General features: G+C 41.3%; 1 protein-coding gene across 15 annotated transcripts in view; it reads right to left on the bottom strand.

The window, feature by feature from the left end:
• PPARG (peroxisome proliferator activated receptor gamma) overlaps positions 1–18,010 on the bottom strand; it is a 179,661-nt gene that overhangs the window by 11,070 nt on the left and 150,581 nt on the right. For 14 of the 15 annotated variants that reach the window (XM_058437279.1, XM_058437277.1, XM_058437274.1 and 11 more), the window contains one exon: positions 6,715–7,165. The exons of the other annotated variant lie outside the window; for it this stretch is intronic. In XM_058437279.1, coding sequence (XP_058293262.1) covers positions 6,715–7,165 — 451 coding nt within the window. The remainder of the gene's footprint in view (positions 1–6,714; positions 7,166–18,010) is intronic. 15 annotated transcript variants of the gene reach the window in all.

The raw sequence follows: 18,010 nt of genomic DNA, 5'->3' as shown, positions 1-18,010 counted from the left end.
TCTGCCGTGACAGCTGCGTCAGGGTTATTCTGTTTGTTTCTGAAGGGCAGGAAGAAATGAAAGGACTGGATGGTATTTCAACAATTTAACATTCCTCTCATAAATTTTTCTGTAACCACTTATCTATATTAGAACCTAGTATAAGATGGTATCTGATTAAGCAGAGATGTGTTTACTTAGTTATTTAAAGTTGACTGTCCATTTTTGTGGGGCGTTCTGCAAACAGTACCATTATTTCCAGGTACCTACTGGCTGAACAAATTAAAGAACCAGAACACCAGTCTTCAGCACTATCACCAGGCCCTATTCCTTCCTCAAGTAATTTTCAAAACCTAGGATGTTAATTTTGTTAGACAGATTAAAATGGTGTCTTAAGGAGGGCTTTGGATATTAGTACGTAATATCTGAACTATAATCTGGAGATTCTCTTTCTTTTTGAGACAGGATCTCACTCTGTTGCCCAGGCTGGAGTGCAGTGGCACAATCACAGCTCACTGCAGCCTCAAATTCCTGGGCTTAAGCAATCCTCCTCCCTCGGCCTCCAGAGTAGCTTGGACTACACATGCATGCACCACCACACCTGGCTAATTTTTGTATTTTTTGTAGAGATGAAGTCTCCCTATGTTGCCCAGGCTGGTCTCAAACTTCTGGGCTCAAGGGATCTTCCAACTTTGGTTTCCCAAAATGCTGGGATTACAGATATAAGCCACTGTGCCTGGCCTTGGAAATTCTTAATTATAATATCTGAAGGCAATATGGAAATAGGCAGTTTTTGATAACTGCCAAAGAACTCTAAGACTGAAGCAATTAATTGAGATGCTTCCACACCTCAATATGCAAAAAGTAGGGTCTAATGGTTAAGTGCACCAGTTTTAAAGTTTGAGAGACCTGGGTCTGAACCTTGACCTCACCGATTAGTAGCTCTGTGACCTTTGGCAAACTGCTTAACCTCTTTAAATTTCCATTTTCTCCATCTATAAAATGGAGGTAATAAAAGACCATGTATGCAGCCATGTAGTCTTCCTACCAAGAAACCCAAACAGATTATGGGTGTATATAAAGTGCCCAGGACAGATTCTCCCACATACTGAAGCTTTCAACGAATGGTAGGTAGTATTATAATCATTTTGGATGATTATTCACTCAACATGCATTTATTGAATAACTTATTCTGGGCTACCACTAGGCTTTGATTCTACTTTAATTCCAACAATTTTTTGTTTTTGTTTTTGAGACGGAGTCTCGCTCTGTCGCCCAGGCTGGAGTGCAGTGGCGCAATTTCGGCTCACTGCAAGCTCCGCCTCCCGGGTTCACGCCATTCTCCTGCCTCAGCCTCTCAGAGTAGCTGGGACTACAGGCGCCTGCCACCACGCCCGGCTAATTTTTTTTGTATTTTTAGTAGAGACGGGGTTTCACCGTGGTCTCGATCTCCTGACCTCAAGATCCGCCCGCCTCGGCCTCCCAAAGTGCTGGGATTACAAGCGTGAGCCACCGCACCCGGCCAATTCCAACAAATTTTTAAAAAATCTATCTATCTGGTATGACCCATGGGGGAGCCCCAGGGACCCCAGGTTACTGACCTGATAGAACTAGGTGTTATCCAATTAACATAAAATATCTGCTCCTCTTTGATCTATGAATGCATAGCAATGAGAACAATTCCCCTGCTTCTACCCTATTCTCCTTGCCCACTCAACAGCAGAAAAGTCTATGATCATGCCAAGAACAGCCATCCACAGTGGCTTCACAGAGAAGGAACAGTGCTGGGACTGCTGGAAAAAGAAGGAGCCGCCCTCGAGGTGGTTTGCGTCACCAAGCCAGACTCAGGAGGGCACAGGAGGAGGCTGGATGACTTGCCATCTGCGGCCGTTGTAGTGATATCGGCAGCTTCTCTGTCATTAGGACAGCGATGGCAATTTGCCTTGAAAAATATATTGTAAAATCCAGTGAATTTCCTCCCCCATATCTTGGAGGTTTAGGAAGAACTGAAATGGATTCCAAACTGTTTTGAATTAACAAAAAGAGCTTTTGCCTGCTGCAGAGTTCCAGCTGGAACTCTCCTACACTTTTTCTTCACAAAACAGCAAACACTCAAGGGGGCAAAACATCCACCAGAGTGTCCTGGGGCTTGTCAGCTTCACTGAGCTTTATGCTTGGCTTTGGCTGCTGGGTAGGTTTTGGGAGTTTGCTAGGGTGGCTGGCATGATGCTGCGGCGCCAGTTGCAAACATGGCTTTGCTGGAGACAGTTTTATTACTCTTGACACCGCCCAGCCTGTCAGTAAGACTAGGGAGTGCAAGGGAAGTTATGACCAAGGAAGCGCTGTTCCTGGCTTCTAGGTATGGGCCTACTTTAGGGATATAGTGAAGAGAGAACAGGTTGCAGCCACCAACACAAGAGTGAGTGTGCTGACCGCAATCCACTGGCCAGGGCCAGAGGGGACAGTTAGGACACCCAGGTTTCAATGTTAGTTCCACGGTGGCACTAGTTTGTTAGATCTCAGACAAATCGCTTAAGTTTATGACCCTCACTTTTCTTTCTGTGAAATGAGAATTAAAAGCCCAGGAGCACTGTCAGGATCGAATGAGAGAATGAACATGAAATGCTCTTAAAAATGTACCAAGTCCTGAACTTTGGTTCTAGAATAGGTTGCTGTTCCTTTCATTTAGTCTAATTCTTGCCCCCAAGCTCAGGGGAGAAAGAGAGAGGGGAGAAAGACTCAAGAAGAACTAGGTCATCTTTCTCAGCAGCTTGGTTTGCGAGCTGAGTGAACAGCAGAGATGCTAAGCCCAGGCGAATCTAAGTACCAATCGAATAGTATCAGCAGTTTTTAAGGCTGAAGTTCAATGGCAGCAATCTTAGGTAGCAACTCCAGTTTCCCCAGCAAATACTGAGTTGGGTCAAATCAATTACTTTCATCTAAAAATCTCATCTTTGGGTCCTCTAGGGACACCCCCATTAATCCCCAAATCCTTACCCCCGCAACTCTTAGATGATGCACATCTTGCTCATCTTTCTTTTAGTCTGGGGCCCTAAGTGCCTTTGCTGAAGTGAAGTTCTTCGGTGAGTCCACAGCCAGCTCAGAATGAGGCCAACTGGATCCCCAACAAAAGCACTTCTTTCTGAAACCACCAAAGTAATTGATAGACTTTAAATTGCAGAGGAGAAAACAATCACTCTTGTTAAGATTGGGTAGGATCAGAAATTTGTTTAGTGGATGAAAGCCTCTTGCTTAGCTGAATGGAAAATCTGGAATAGGAGGAAAAACTAATTGAGAAATTTTGTCTTACTCTAAGGAAGCACAATCGGGGAGGTGGATCTCATCCTCGATAGATGCCTGAGATTCAGATCTCACTTCATAAAGCCCAGAATTCTCATGACTGTTTCTTGTCTAGACCTTGCCTAGTAGAAACTAAGTACCTTTGAATGGCTCATTTCAAATGCTTCCCTTCGTATATGTGGGTAGGAATACAAACTGCTATGAACGTACACATATGTGTATGTATATAGCTATATACGTGAGTGTTCATGTAAACTTCTTGATAGGAAAAATAGGACTTCGTTAATTCTATTTTGTCCGGAGGGCAAAGCCCTTTACTTTTCACTTATACCTTTCGGTACTCTTTCAATTATAAAATGACTGTGTATTACTTTTATTTAAAAAGTTAACAAAAAGTATTAACAAAGAGTATGTAATGACATGGGAAATTGACTAAGTGAAAAGAATAGACATGGGATATATAGTATGCTTAGGAAAAATATTTGAAATAAATTAAATATTAATATATTTCCAAATTTTATTAAAAATAAAATGTGCCTTAAAATAGTAGATAAATAGTCTCAGTGCAGTGGCTCATGCCTGTAATCCCAGCACTTTGTGAGGCCGAGGCAGGTGGATCATGAGGTCAGGAGTTTGAGACCAGACTGGCCAACATGGTGAAACCCTGTCTCTACTAAAAATGCAAAAATTAGCTGGGTGTAGTGGTACATTCCTGTAATCCGAACTACTAGGGAGGCTGAGGCAGGAGAGTCACTTGAACCCGGGAGGCGGAAAACCCGGTTGTAGTGAGCCGAGATCGCACCACTGCAAGACAGAACGAGACTCCATCTCAGGCCGGGCGCGGTGGCTCACGCCTGTAATCCCAGCACTTTGGGAGGCCAAGGCGGGCGGATCGCGAGGTCAGGAGAGCGAGACCATCCTGGCTAACACGGTGAAACCCCGTCTCTACTAAAAGTACAAAAAATTAGCCGGGCGAGGTGGCGGGTGCCTGTAGTCCCAGCTACTCGGGAGGCTGAGGCAGGAGAATGGCGTGAACCCCGTGGGGGTGGAGCCTGCAGTGAGCCGAGATCGCGCCACTGCACTCCAGCCTGTGTGACCGCGAGACTCCGTCTCAAAAAAAAAAGAGCGAAACTCCATCTCAAAAAATAAAATAAAATAAAATGAAGTAAAATAAAATACTAGACAAATAATATTAACTGTTTTTCTAACCTGGTTTTTCAAAATTTAATATTTTTCTTCTGGCAAACCTCTTATATACTGGAATCTCATCCTTTTTAGCTGAATTAATCAAAGATACCAGAAAGCCAGGGATTAATTTAGGAAGTAGATTTGGTCAAGATATTAAACCATGCCAGATAGTATATTTTTGTTCTATTAAACATAATGTCGGCTGGGCATGGTGGCTCATGCTTATAATCCCAGCACTTTGGGAGACCGAGGCAGGTGGATCACCTGAGGTCAGGAGTTCGAGACCAGCCTGACCAATATGATGAAACCCCGTCTCTACTAAAAATACAAAAATTAGCCAAGTGTGGTGGCATGTGCCTGTAATCCCAGCTACTCGGGAGGCTGAGACAGGAGAATCCCCTGAACCCAGAAGGTGGAGGGTGCAGTGAGCCGAGATCGTGCCATTGCACTCCAGCCTGGGCAACAAGAGCGAGACTTCACCTCAAAAACAAAAAACAACAACAACAACAACAAAAACCCATAATATCAAGTCGTTATTTTAAAGTGAATCACGACTTGACCCTGGACTTAACAGCTCCAAAGGTAAACTATGCCATATTGTGATCTATTTGCACCCTAGGCATTTAAAGGCCGGTATTCCGCATGATGTGATGGTAGTGAGTGTAGAGTGTGAGCCAGCATGCCTGGCTCACAATCCTGTCTCCATCTTTTGCTAGCCACGTGACCTCGGGCAAATGAGAAAACCTCTCAGTGCTTTGGTTTCCTCATTTGTAAAATGGTCCTTACTTCCCTGAATTGTTGTGAGGATTGAATAAATATGCATGAAGTGCTTAGAACACTGCCTGGCACACAGCAAGTACTAAATAAGTGTTTGCTATTCTTATGACTACTGCACTATGCACCTGATTTCAGAAACATTCTCCTTTCAACTGGACAACAAAAGACAACACAGGGATCGTGCTCTTTATAATACATTGTGCAGTTATACACAGTTTACCACTACCCCCGATGGGTTTTTCACAGAGGATACACTGTAGAGTACATACAAAAAGCTCACCTGAAGTCCACTTCAATAGGAAAACTTGCTACTTAAAAAGAATTTTTATACAGAGAGATGAAAGTAAAACTTTCTTCTACTCATGAGAGGCTAATGAAACTAACGTTTAGATTGAGCATGGTGGCTTATGCCTATAATCCCAGCGCTTTGGGAGACCAAGGCGAGAAGATTGCTTGAGGTCAGGAATCTGAGATCAGCTTGGGCAACATAATGAGACCTCATCTCTACAAAAAAATTTTAAAAATTAGCAGGGCATGTTGGTGTGCACCTGTAGTCCTGTCTACTTGGGAGGCTGAGGTAGAAGAATCACTTGAGCCCAACTGTAAAATGGCCACGTATTACTTTTATGAAGTAGCATGATCACAGCTTACTAACTGCAGTTAGAAGCTACAGTGAGCTATGATTGTGCAACTGCACTCCAGTCTGGGTGAGAGAGTGAGGCCCTGTCTCAAAAAAAAAAAAAAAGAAAAAAAAGAAAAAAGTCACACTCAGAAGAAAATCTGGCTTTTGGAATTGGTTAGTCAGATCATGTACTTGCAGGGCCAAAAATACAACAAATTGCTAAATAACTAAATTTATGTCTATGTTGTGTGTTTGGTTCAGATGGCATTCTTAATCACAACCAACTACCTCACAAAGGTACTTTAAGGGAAGCCATCAGAGGAATCCACACAAGAGAGTGGGTGGAGGTCAGTAGGTATTCCTTAATTCGTGATATCATGAAAGCAATTCAAAGTAGTATCTTACTGATGGTGGGGCAGGAGCATGATTTGACCAGAAATACTTAGTAGTCCCTTCTCTACATAAAGTGAGCATTGTCTTCAGCAAAGTTATACATGCCATTACTTACAGGAACCAAAGATTAGATTGGCCTCTAATCTTCCTTTCTGGAAAGAAAAGAAAGAGACAAAAGAAAAGAAAAAGAAAAAGGAGAAGAGGGCATTTGACTGGAAAAAATATATTGTTGAGGGATGAAAAAGAAGATCCTGGGTTACTTATTACCTTCACACTGCAAACCTATGATACTCTTTCTTGGTACAGTGTTTTGCACGTGTAGTGATGATTCATGTCATTACGCCACTGGCACTTAAAGTGACAACGCAGACTAACACTAAGGAAATCCAAAATTCTTTTGGCCGCCCCACCATCATCCTACCCTCTTTCATAGAAGATCAAAAGACAAATCTTACCTCCACTGAGAATAATGACAGCAATAAATATTGCCAAGTCGCTGTCATCTAATTCCAGTGCATTGAACTTCACAGCAAACTCAAACTTGGGCTCCATAAAGTCACCAAAAGGCTTTCGCAGGCTCTTTAGAAACTCCCTTGTCATGAAGCCTTGGCCCTCGGATATGAGAACCCCATCTTTATTCATCAAGGAGGCCAGCATTGTGTAAATGATCTCATGGACTCCATATTTGAGGAGAGTTACTTGGTCGTTCAAGTCAAGATTTACAAAACCAGGAATGCTTTTGGCATACTCTGTGATCTCCTGCACAGCCTCCACGGAGCGAAACTGGCAGCCCTGAAAGATGCGGATGGCCACCTCTTTGCTCTGCTCCTGCAGGGGGGTGATGTGTTTGAACTTGATTTTATCTTCTCCCATCATTAAGGAATTCATGTCATAGATAACGAATGGCTGCAAATAAAACAGGGAAAACGTGGGTGACTTGGAGATTTCTAACTCACAGTGAATGCCATCCCAGTTCAGAAAACTGTTTATGTAAACTTGCTTTGCTAACTAAAATCTTTAAAGCTGAAGATGCTTAACAATGAGAAAATACTCTCAAGTTCTTTTATTCATCTTAATTATCTTCTGGGACCAAACATATTTCACCAATTTTGGTCTTCTTTCCCTTCAATTTACACTATAACACTTTACCTATGACTGGCTAAGAATCCTGATTTCTTTTGTCTGGGAGTCTTCATTGTTGATTTTTATATTTATTTATTTATTTATTTGTTTGTTTGTTTTTGAGACAGAGTCTCACTCTGCGCCCAGGCTGAATTACAGTGGCACAATCAGGGCTCACTGTAACCTCCACCTCCCAGGTTCAAGCAATTCTCCTGCCTCAGCCTCCTGGGTAGCTGGGATTACTGGCATGCACTGCCACACCCAGCTGATTTTTGTATTTTTAGTAGAGACGGGGTTTCACCATGTTGGCCAGGCTGGTCTTGAACTCCTGGACTCAAGTGATCTGCCCGCCTTGGCCTCCCAAAGGGCTGGGATTACAGGCATGAGCCACCACGCCCGGCAGATTGTTGATTTTTAAAATGATACAAAATCTACTGTTTATCTTGGCTTTCAATGAAATACACTTTTAACCTTCTTTCAATAAAAAATCATTTCAGCAACTCAGCGTTGAAAATACCCACTTGAACATAAAGTAACTTTACAGGTTTAAAAAAATTTTTTTTTCTTAAAATATTTTTTTCCTTTTCCTTTGTTCTCCTTCACAGGTAATAACTTTTCCGTTTTAGATGAAATCCTCTCAGATCAGAAATGAAACTATGTGCACATAAAATATGCTTAACTATTAAAAATCACTCTGAAAGCAGATTAGAGCTCTTGAACCAAGAAAATGTCTATTTCTTTTTTTAATGCTCTGGAAGCCATCTATTTCATAAAGAGCAGATATAGAAGGCCTATAGGTGAATGCTGCAAAAATACAGTTTTGAATTTATATTTTAAAATATCTGTCCTTATAGGCTGGGCGCGATGGCTCACGCTTGTAATCCCAGCACTTTGGGAGGCCGAGGCGGGCAGATCACGAGGTCAGGAGATCGACACCACGGTGAAACCCGGTCTCTACTAAAAATACAAAAAATTAGCTGGGCGTGATGGCAGGCGCCTGTAGTCCCAGCTACTCGGAGAGGCTGAGGCAGGAGAATGGCGTGAACCCGGGAGGCGGAGCTTGCAGTGCGCCACTGCACTCCAGCCTGGGTGACAGAGCAAGACTCCGTCTCAAAAAAAAAAGAAAAATCTGTCCTTATAGGTCAATCAATAAAATACATGTCCCAATTATTCAAGTTTGCAATAGGCTGCCTTCAAAAGTTAAGTCGTTTGGTCATGACATTCTCTCTCTCTTACTTCCCTTGCATAGAACTAACCAAGGTTTGTAGTCATTGAGAAATTCTCAAGGCTGTTCTGACTAAGGGGCAACATTTTACTTACACCGGATACACTGAATGACACATAAGGAGTTAAACCTTGAATCCTGTTCAAATACTTGTATACCTGAAAGCACTGGAAGAAGAGCTGACGGTATCTAGGTTTCAGCTTTGGTTCTGTGGTGAGCTATGTGACTTAAGAAAAGTCATTTACCTTTCCTAGGCCTTAAATTTCTCAATCAGGGGTTTCCATCTCTTCTCCAGAGGAAATTCTAGTTGCATTTCTCAGAAGCAGGATGTGTGTGGGGAGTGGGCATATGTGTGGAGAGGTGTGAGTGTGCATGCACGACAAACATGAAGTCTCTGATGGACTAAAAGTAAAGACTGTTTTGAGCAGAGATGCTGAGAATTCTCTCCTGAAAGGGCAGACAGAAGGTGCATGAGTGGCCGTGGCAGCCGGCTTCAAGAGGCACTGGTTGGAGATTCTATTCATATCTATGGAACTCTATGATTTTTCATCAAAAGATTAAGTTTGTTCTAAAGTGGAGGAAATAACACCAACATTAAGGACTCTCAGATGTTAAATATATTTCCAAACTTCTACGTCACATCAACACCCTTTACTGGAGTTATTCTGGAAGTTTTTACTTTTGTTACCAAAAAATTCACTTCAACTGTACTACTTAGCAAACTCCAAAAGAGGACAGATGTGAGGACCCCCAAACAGGTTTACTTGGTGGCTGTAATTTTTCAAGGAAATTGGGACCAAACTGTCCTTACCGTATGTCTTAAACATTTTGCTTGGGTGGTTTTTTTCCTTTTTCTTTTTTTTCTTTTCAGGATTAATATTATTAATGGGAGGAATACAAGGGGGACAGAGCAAGTAACATCAATGAAAATTTACTGTACTTTTCCAGAACATCAGGTTCTAATTATGAGAAAAATTTGAATGGATAATGATGCTTCCACAGAACCTAGAGAAAACGTGTTTCTTGTCCTCCAGGCATTTTATAGTGTATTACAATTTATATTAATGAAATATTGACTTTCTTTTTCTAAAAAAAATTATTTCATTTTTTGAGATGAGGTCTTGCTATGTTGCCCGGGCTGGTCTTTAACTCCTGGGCTCAAGCGATCGTCCTGCTTTGGCCTCCCTAAGTGCGTGCTAGGATTACAGGTGTAAGCCACCACAACTAGCCTTTATTGACTTTCTTTAATGTCATGAGAAATGATGGTCTGGACACCTGAAAAGACCAACTGCACATGCAGGAGTACAAATAACATGAATATAAAATCATCACCTTTTCACATGTGGAAAGACTGTACCCAGAACTGCCCACTTCAACTTTCAGATAAGCTTCTGCTCAACCATTTGGCTTCTTGGCACAGAACATATGCATGAAATTCTTTCACCTCCATGTAAGTGATTTATCTGGAACTATGCCCTGATAAATCACCCTTGTCACTCTTCCCCTTTACTTCCCCTGTCCCCTCATATAAAGCTCCAGGTTCCTGTTTTCGAAACTCTGTAATAGTTGAACAGAGGGCACAGAATCCTGCTAATTTTCTCTCCCAATTTAACAACAATGTGACTTTAACCCCTTGGCAATTGATGTTGGTCAGGATTTCCTGGCAGTAAATACTCAAGGACAGAGCAAGGAATCAGCACCCCATCATCATGCCAAACCATTTCAGTTTTTTTTTTTTTTTTTGAGATGGAGTTTTGCTCCTGTTGCCCAGGCTGGAGTGCAATGGCGCGATCTAGGCTCACTGCAACCTTCACCTCCCGGGTTCAAGCGATTCTCCTCAGCCTCCAGAGTAGCTGGGATTATAGGCACCCACCACCATGCCCGGCTATTTTTTTTTTTTTTTTTTAGTAGAGATGGGGTTTCACCATGTTGGATAGGCTGGTCTTGAACTCCCGGCCTCAGGTGATCCACTCACCTCTGCCTCACAAAGTGATGGGATTACAGGCATGAGCCACTGTGCCCGGCCCCATTTCAGCTTTTTCAATCCTTTCTGCCTTCTGAAGAAGAGGTAAATTGACAGAGAATTCTGGGTGTTGACATGCAAATGACACTAGTCATTTTTTTTTTCACTAGTCATATCTGATTATACTGTTTTCACTGCATTTCTGAAGGCTGCATAGATTCTTACAGCCTCCAGGTAGATCTGTCAAACTGCAAGAGTGATCCCTGGGTGGGCGTGGTCTGCCTTTCTTTGCAACCAATTCACCAATTCTTAGATAGCAGACAGTTCACTTTTCATATTTCACAGGGGACCTCCTTACCCTCAAACCTAGTGAGAAGATCGTGGCCAGCCTGCTTTATGGAGAGAGAACCTCTTAAAACCCTGGTCAAATTTGGTCTGCATTTTATCTTGAATCATTAATTTAACATGACATTTGGTACAATGTGGTATAATGTTCCATACAAAATGTACTGCACTTCCATGGCTGTGTTTTTGTATTTTTTACAAAGCAAAGTGGAGTCCTTACACTTTCCATCAGCTTGGACAGTATCACCCAAAGATTGCCATTATAGGAGCCGTATCATTCTCAAATTTTGTCTTAATGATTTTACACTTCTAGTTTGGGGCTAACAGTGTATTTATCTTCAGACCCTACATCAAAGGGCTGGGTAAGCATCCCTCCTTAACAGGAAAGAAAGCTTAATTACAACTGGGAAATGATGGGGTGAATTCAGGTTTTGTGGGGCATAAAATATACACAGTAGTGGGGCCTCTCTAAGGAAAATATTACGAATTATGAGAATAAAATTGCTTGGGCCCTTCTCCAAGCACTGGAAGGAGCTCTGCACAACGGAAGGGCCCCATGAAGCTTCATTAGCTTCATGGTGAATCTGTCACTGGTCATTGTGTGCTTGTGCTTTTCATATACTAGACAGACCAGAATGGAATGAAGAAAGCTGCACTTGAACCCAGTGTTTTTCCAGGAAAGCAAAACGATTTCTGTAAGGAGAGATCAATTTTTTGAGGGATACATCAAATATAATTAATTTTGATATATTTCAATTTTCAATATTTTGATTTTCAATTTTGACATATTTTGATTCTCAAAAATATATTTTGATTTTCAGGATGGGATTAAAAGTACTGTTTTATATAGATGAGTAAATTCAATTATAGATCTATGGCATGCTTCCTATGTAGAATACAAAGACAATGGAGTAAATGGGATTAATGATGAAAATAGAGTAGCTAATTTTTTTTTTACCTTTTTGAATGGAGAAATACAACAGTAGTGTTAATGAGAAATCCAATAACATCAGCATTTTAACATGAGTTATGAAAGGTATTATACTTGAATGCTCTAAGTTTACACTCCTTTTGAATAACAAAATAGCAAGCTAAGGGAGATAAACATGAAAATCACTCAAAAAGCATAGGGTATTCTGGGTGACTTTTCTAATTTGGCAGATTGAGTGAGTGTAGTCAACCCTTCTACCCTCTCTCAAACAATCACTTGAGGTAACAAGTGTAAAAACTGGCTTGGAAAAATGTGGGCCTCATCGAGTGTGGCTTTCCTGATGTTCTTAGTTTTACCAGGGAAAACACTGAATTCTTAGGGCTCATCATTTTCATTTTGTTTCCTTCTTCCTTTTTATACATCTGACTTTCATCACCTTTGACACACATGGTTCTCCTCGGTTAGCTACAATCCAAAACTCTTTGGTTTGGTTTCCTCAGCCTCTTGTTGGTTTCTGCCCCTGTTGTTCCTGTTTCCCTCTTGTTGAGAACCATGAGATTTAGAGGACATAAGGGGTCTTCAGAAGTAATCTGCCCCATCATTCTCTGACTAATCAATAAACGGAAGCCAGAGACATTCCAAAGTCAAAGTGCCATTTATAGCAAACCGAGAACTAGAACCTAAGCCCCGATTCTGGGTTGAGAACTTTTCCCTTTCCATTGCTTTCTATAGGACTTCCCCACTTCTTTTTTTCCTTTTAAAATGACTACTCTAGGATGAACTGGAGATTTTAAACTAACGCTCTTACATGCTGGCCAGGTCTTGGGGCAGTGCCTTTTGAACCACTGCTTCCTAGAGGTGCTGGTGGAGTGCTGTGTGTGATAGAAGTGAAGTTTGAAAGCTGTCAAAGATATTCTGCTTTCCTGCAGGGTTTAGCGATTTAAGACAAACAAATGAAAACTTAATATGAAGAATTATTCACACTCTAATGAACTAGCACACAACCACAGCTCTTAAAAAAATCAATTGCCAGCCAAAGAGTTACTCAGCGGGCAAACAAGGGTATTGGCCAACTGAGTCCAGCCATTGGAAAAAAAAAATCCAAGTGCTTTTCTTTTTAACTCTGTAAAATATTATTTTTAACTTATTCTCTGAAAGAACACACTGGTTCAGATCTTTTACATCATTAGCTATTCCTGACAGTCCTAGCAATAGACGAATTTATTAATATTGATACATGGATGAATGATCCCAGAAGCCTAACTTCTCCAGCAGCCCCAGAAATGAATTGGCACTACTATCCTGATTTTATTTCTACTGGGGTCCCTAAGCCCCTTTCTCTGCGGATTCTGCCTGATGTCTTTCCTTCGGGGAGCAAATTCCAGCTCAGTCGGGCTTTTCCAGAGATAAAGGGAAAAGAGCCCATATGTTGTTTAGCTGTAAGTGTAGGATTTAAAAGGACAGATATCTTTCCAATAGCTTTGAGTCACTGGGTTTGATGGCCATTGTAAATTTCAGAATGCACAAACTTAAATTTTGGGAAAATTTAAGTAAGGAAATGTTTTCATAGAAGTTTACATTTCCATATTGATTTTATTCTTCACTAGTTTCATATTTCACACACTATTTAGAAAGACCATTTTTTCCAATGGCACCAGTTTGCTCTTATAATTATAAAAACAGTGACTCGACATGTAGCTACCATAAACAATGTGATGCTTTGGAACCCAAAGTCCAATATAGCACAAATAAAAAGTTTTATTCCTTATTTGCAGATAGAGTGCAGCCAGAGCTTTGCCATCTCTTAGATAGGGGGTGAAAAGTTGGCAGGCACATCAAGCGTTTTTCTATTTATTGTTTTATGACAAACCATGGCACTGAAAATGGTTTTTGAAAACCACTGTTTATTCTCATCAACAAACATGGGATCATGTGACAATGATACACCCAGTGTGATCATCGCACCAGGGTAATAGTCAAACACTGGGCACTTCCAAAGTCCATTCAGTTATCAAACTGCCTTCATGAAACAGAGCACCTAGTTCTGGCATATGCATGGTTTTCAGAGTGCAGAAAGATCTCTTAAATAAGGGGCCTTGGCTGGAACAAGCCACTGAAAGGGAAATAGGTTGTGGGGACAGTCAGTTCCATCCTATTGAGGGTGGTTAAAAGGTCTATTGCTCCTAAAATTTCTTGTCTGGCAATCTACAGCTGAGGATTCCATATCCCATCTTTTCCCGGCCCTAAGCCTAAAATTCCCAAGCATACTCTTATTTAGGCAAAACAATGAAAAGTAGGGCATCATACACCAAGGATATGATGTTAAAATTGGTAGAAGGGGAGCAGGGGAATTTAATTTATCCATTTTGAAAGGTGCAAGTGGCCCTAGGGAATAAGATACAGGAGAAGGAAGTTTAATTGGGGAGGGGAAGGAGTCTTGGTCTGCCTAGAGGCAAATGCTGAGTGGGCAGCATGCATTCTACAATAGGCAATGGTGAAATCGAGCAGTAAGATACATTTAAAGAATGGCCTCTTCAATCAAGTCATTTCCTTTTCCAAAGGTTCTGGGTAATTGGTCACCCACTATTCTGAGTAGCCTCCCCTAGCCTTGGCCTAACCAACACTAATGACATCAGTCTCAAGCAGGGTGTATAAGAAATGCAAATTGCTCTGCTGCACAGCCATAGCCACTTTTATATACCTCCCACCCTCTCAAGAGTCCACATTTCTGCAAAACTTTTCCTATCAATGCAAATCTTAACTTTCATGAGTCCTGGCCAAGAGATAACATAATACCCCTGAGATAGATGCTATCAAATGAATAACATGACCATGTAGATAAAGAACAAATCTCTAGTCTCGTTGGAAATCACATTTTGTTTTTTTTTTTCTTTCCCATATTCCTCTCTGAACCGTTTCTTTCCACTAGTGCTTAATTTGATTTTGCAAGATAAGGAGAAGAGAGGGTGCCAAACAATTGTAGTTTAGTTTTGTGTCATCAGTGAATGGATTATTTTAATTTGGCCCAGTCCCTCTTTTTCCAGACCCTGCCTGAATCCAGATCATCAATGATGTCCAGTTTGGTAAGCAAATATTGGGCTAGAGGCCCTCTGTTGAAAGTCCGGAATTTCAAAGGGCACAGGCAACCGTGTTTAATTCAATTAGGCAAATATAGTCTGAGTAACTATTAGGGGCAAGACACAGTCCTAGTTACTGGAAGAAAATGACAAACGCTTGGCCTCTGAACTTGAAAAGCCCATAATCAAGCATTTTGCAGCCCTCTCCTTTAAATAACTTAATACCTGTTTATTCCATAAAGAACCGCCGTATTTTTTAACTCAAAGATTTAGAGCCAAGGAGTCACTGGAGTGAGGTATCTTGAGGGTGTCCTCCAGTAACACAGATAAGAGCACGTTGGACACCAGTAGTGTAATTTTAGGTTCTTGACCACCGAAGCTTTTTTTTTTTTTCAGTCTTTTGCCTGACTTTCTGGTACTATTACGTTGACAGGATTTCTAATAAGGATTGCAGGTATGAATTGGAGGATGAAAAGGTGAGAAAGCAGTTGATGAAAACTAACCATGGCTGGTGGCTCACACCTGTAATACCAGCTCTTTGGGAGGCTGAGGTGGGAGGACTGCTTGAGCCCAGAGTTCAAGGCCAGCCTGGCCAATATAACAAGACAGTCCCACCTGGGCAACAGAGCAAGACTCCACCTCAAAAAAAAAAAAAAAGAAAAAAAAAGAAAAGAAAACTAACCAAAACTGTAGATAGTTTGCTTTAGGGCTCTTTCCTTTTCAGCAATCCTTTTAATTTTTTCTTCCTGGATATGAATGGTTTATTTTCTGTAGTCCAATCAGCTATGCAGAGGTCTTCATTTATTTTTGATTTGCTATGGCCAATTTTCTCACTGAACGAATGAGCTTTATGATCACCAGTGTTGTGCAGTCCTGTGCATGTAAAAGCCAGCAGTCCCAGTTAAGGACTTTTGTAATTTGTAAAGAACTGAAACAGCACAAAAATTTTCCAATTGTGAATATGTTGGGATAGCAGATGAGGTAAAGAATTCCTACTGTTCTAAAAATTGAGAAAAAACAATCATAGAAAGTTTTCTCAGAGTGAAGCTTTCTTAGTGTATTATGTCTCCCTGGCTCACTACCAGCAAGTGGGAAAGACTAGCTTCCTAAAGTACTGTGCTACTGAGGGGCTAGCATGCTACGAATGCTCTGAACTAGAGGCCAGAAAACCTGCATTATAGTCCCAGGTCTTCTACACACTTGCTGTGGGGTCTTAGGGCAAAATGTTTAACCTCTCTGGACTTTATTTTCCTCATCTCTAAAATAAAGAGGATAATAATAGCAGTAGTCAGGTGCATGTGGCACGAACCTAATAAATGTGCAAGGTTTTTTTTTATACTGTAAAGAATTGAATCCAGGTATATTATTGTTGAGGTATCAAAGACCTATTTTCAAATCAGAAAACTCATTGTCCTTATTACTGTATGGCTTTATGCCATAAGTTTCCTTTTTCTATTAACTGATTCTACTCTTACTAAATGGTTTAGCTAAACAGAAGAACTACCATCTTGAGATAGTCATCAAAATACATGAAAGGTTAATGAGATTTTCCCAACAATATATCTGAATAGGGGAAAAGTTACACATATCTATCAAGTAATTGCATAGCTCTCTGGGAGGTGTTCATGTGAAAATAAATGACTGCATAGAAGGGCTTTCCATGGCTGGGACGGTGTCTTCTCAGTGTGTTCTGCAGTTCTTACAGCCCTAGGAGCGTTGTGCAGACATCAGAATCAAAGCCAAACCCTGTCATTAAAAACTGAGCTACAAAGCCGGGTGCGGTGGCTCATGCCTGTAATCCCAGCACTTTGGGAGGCAGAGGCGGGCAGATCACGAGGTCAGGAGATCAAGACCATCCTGGCCAACATGGTGAAAACCCATCTCTACTAAAAATACAAAAAAATTAGCAGGGCGTGGTGGCATGCGCCTGTAGTCCCAGCTACTCGGGAGGCTGAGGCAAGAGAATTGCTTGAACCAGGGAGGCAGAGGTTGCAGTGAGCCGAGATCACACCATTGCATTCCAGCCTGGCAACAGAGCAAGACTCTGTCTCAAAAAAACAACAACAAAAAAACTGAGGTACAGAGACATGATCCAGGTCATCCAAGCTGATGGCAGAATTGGGATTATAATTCAGGTACAATTTTATTCTATAATTCCATGTTGTTTTCTCAGTTTCCAGTCAGGGAAGAGCTCTGTTGCTTGGAAAACCTAACTCAGTAACAATTACAACCCATTCTGCGTTTTCTAAACAGTGCTGCTCAGTGAGTGAACAGATGTTGGAGAGTCCACTGGAGTGGCCCAGGCAGCTCAGAGTCTTGCAGAAGATAAAATTCACATATGTAATAAAAGGATAGTGCTTCTAGTTGCCCCAGAATAATCAAGAATGCTACAAGGAAAGAAAGGTAACATAATATCTAGAATCTATTTTTATGCCTCATGTTGAACTTCATAAGAGGTAACTCTAGACGAGCCTGATCAACATAGTGAAACCCCATCTCTACTAAAAATACAAAAATCAGCCGGGCATGGTGGTGCATGCCTGTAATCCCAGCTACTCGGGATGCTGAGGCATGATAATCGCTTTAACCTGGGAGGGGGAGGTTGCGGTGAGCCGAGATTGTGCCACTGCACTCCAGCCTGGGCGAAAAAAAAAAAAAAAAAAAAAAAAAAAAAAAGAGGTAACTCTGTAGTTCTGAAAGGTGAAATAGTGGGATTCAATACCTTTTCTAAACCTAGGTTGGGTTCTTCCCAGAGGAAAGCGAGGCTGCTTGAATGAGTATTGCTGTGGCCAGTTATTTTGATGCCAAGAAAGGAGATGGATCCTAAAAGAGGGTGATAGGCCGAGGGGGCTTAAGTTCATTCATTAAAGTTAGGATGACCAATACATTCTTACACTATTCTCAAAGACTTCATGGACTTTTGTCCCTCTTCAAAATAATGTTGACTTATGCTATCTGAAAACACTTCCTGCGTTTCAGACTCAGCCTGCAATATGTTAACAGCCAACAGTTGAACAATATTCTGCATGTGCATTTGTAGTGCAGTAAACCATTTACTCAAAGAAACAAAAACCCAAAACAACTCCCC

This window comes from Hylobates moloch, unplaced genomic scaffold (genome assembly GCF_009828535.3).
Source record: "Hylobates moloch isolate HMO894 unplaced genomic scaffold, HMol_V3 SCAFFOLD_4, whole genome shotgun sequence".
NCBI lineage: Eukaryota > Metazoa > Chordata > Mammalia > Primates > Hylobatidae > Hylobates > Hylobates moloch.
This window is presented reverse-complemented; position numbering and strand designations above follow the sequence as displayed.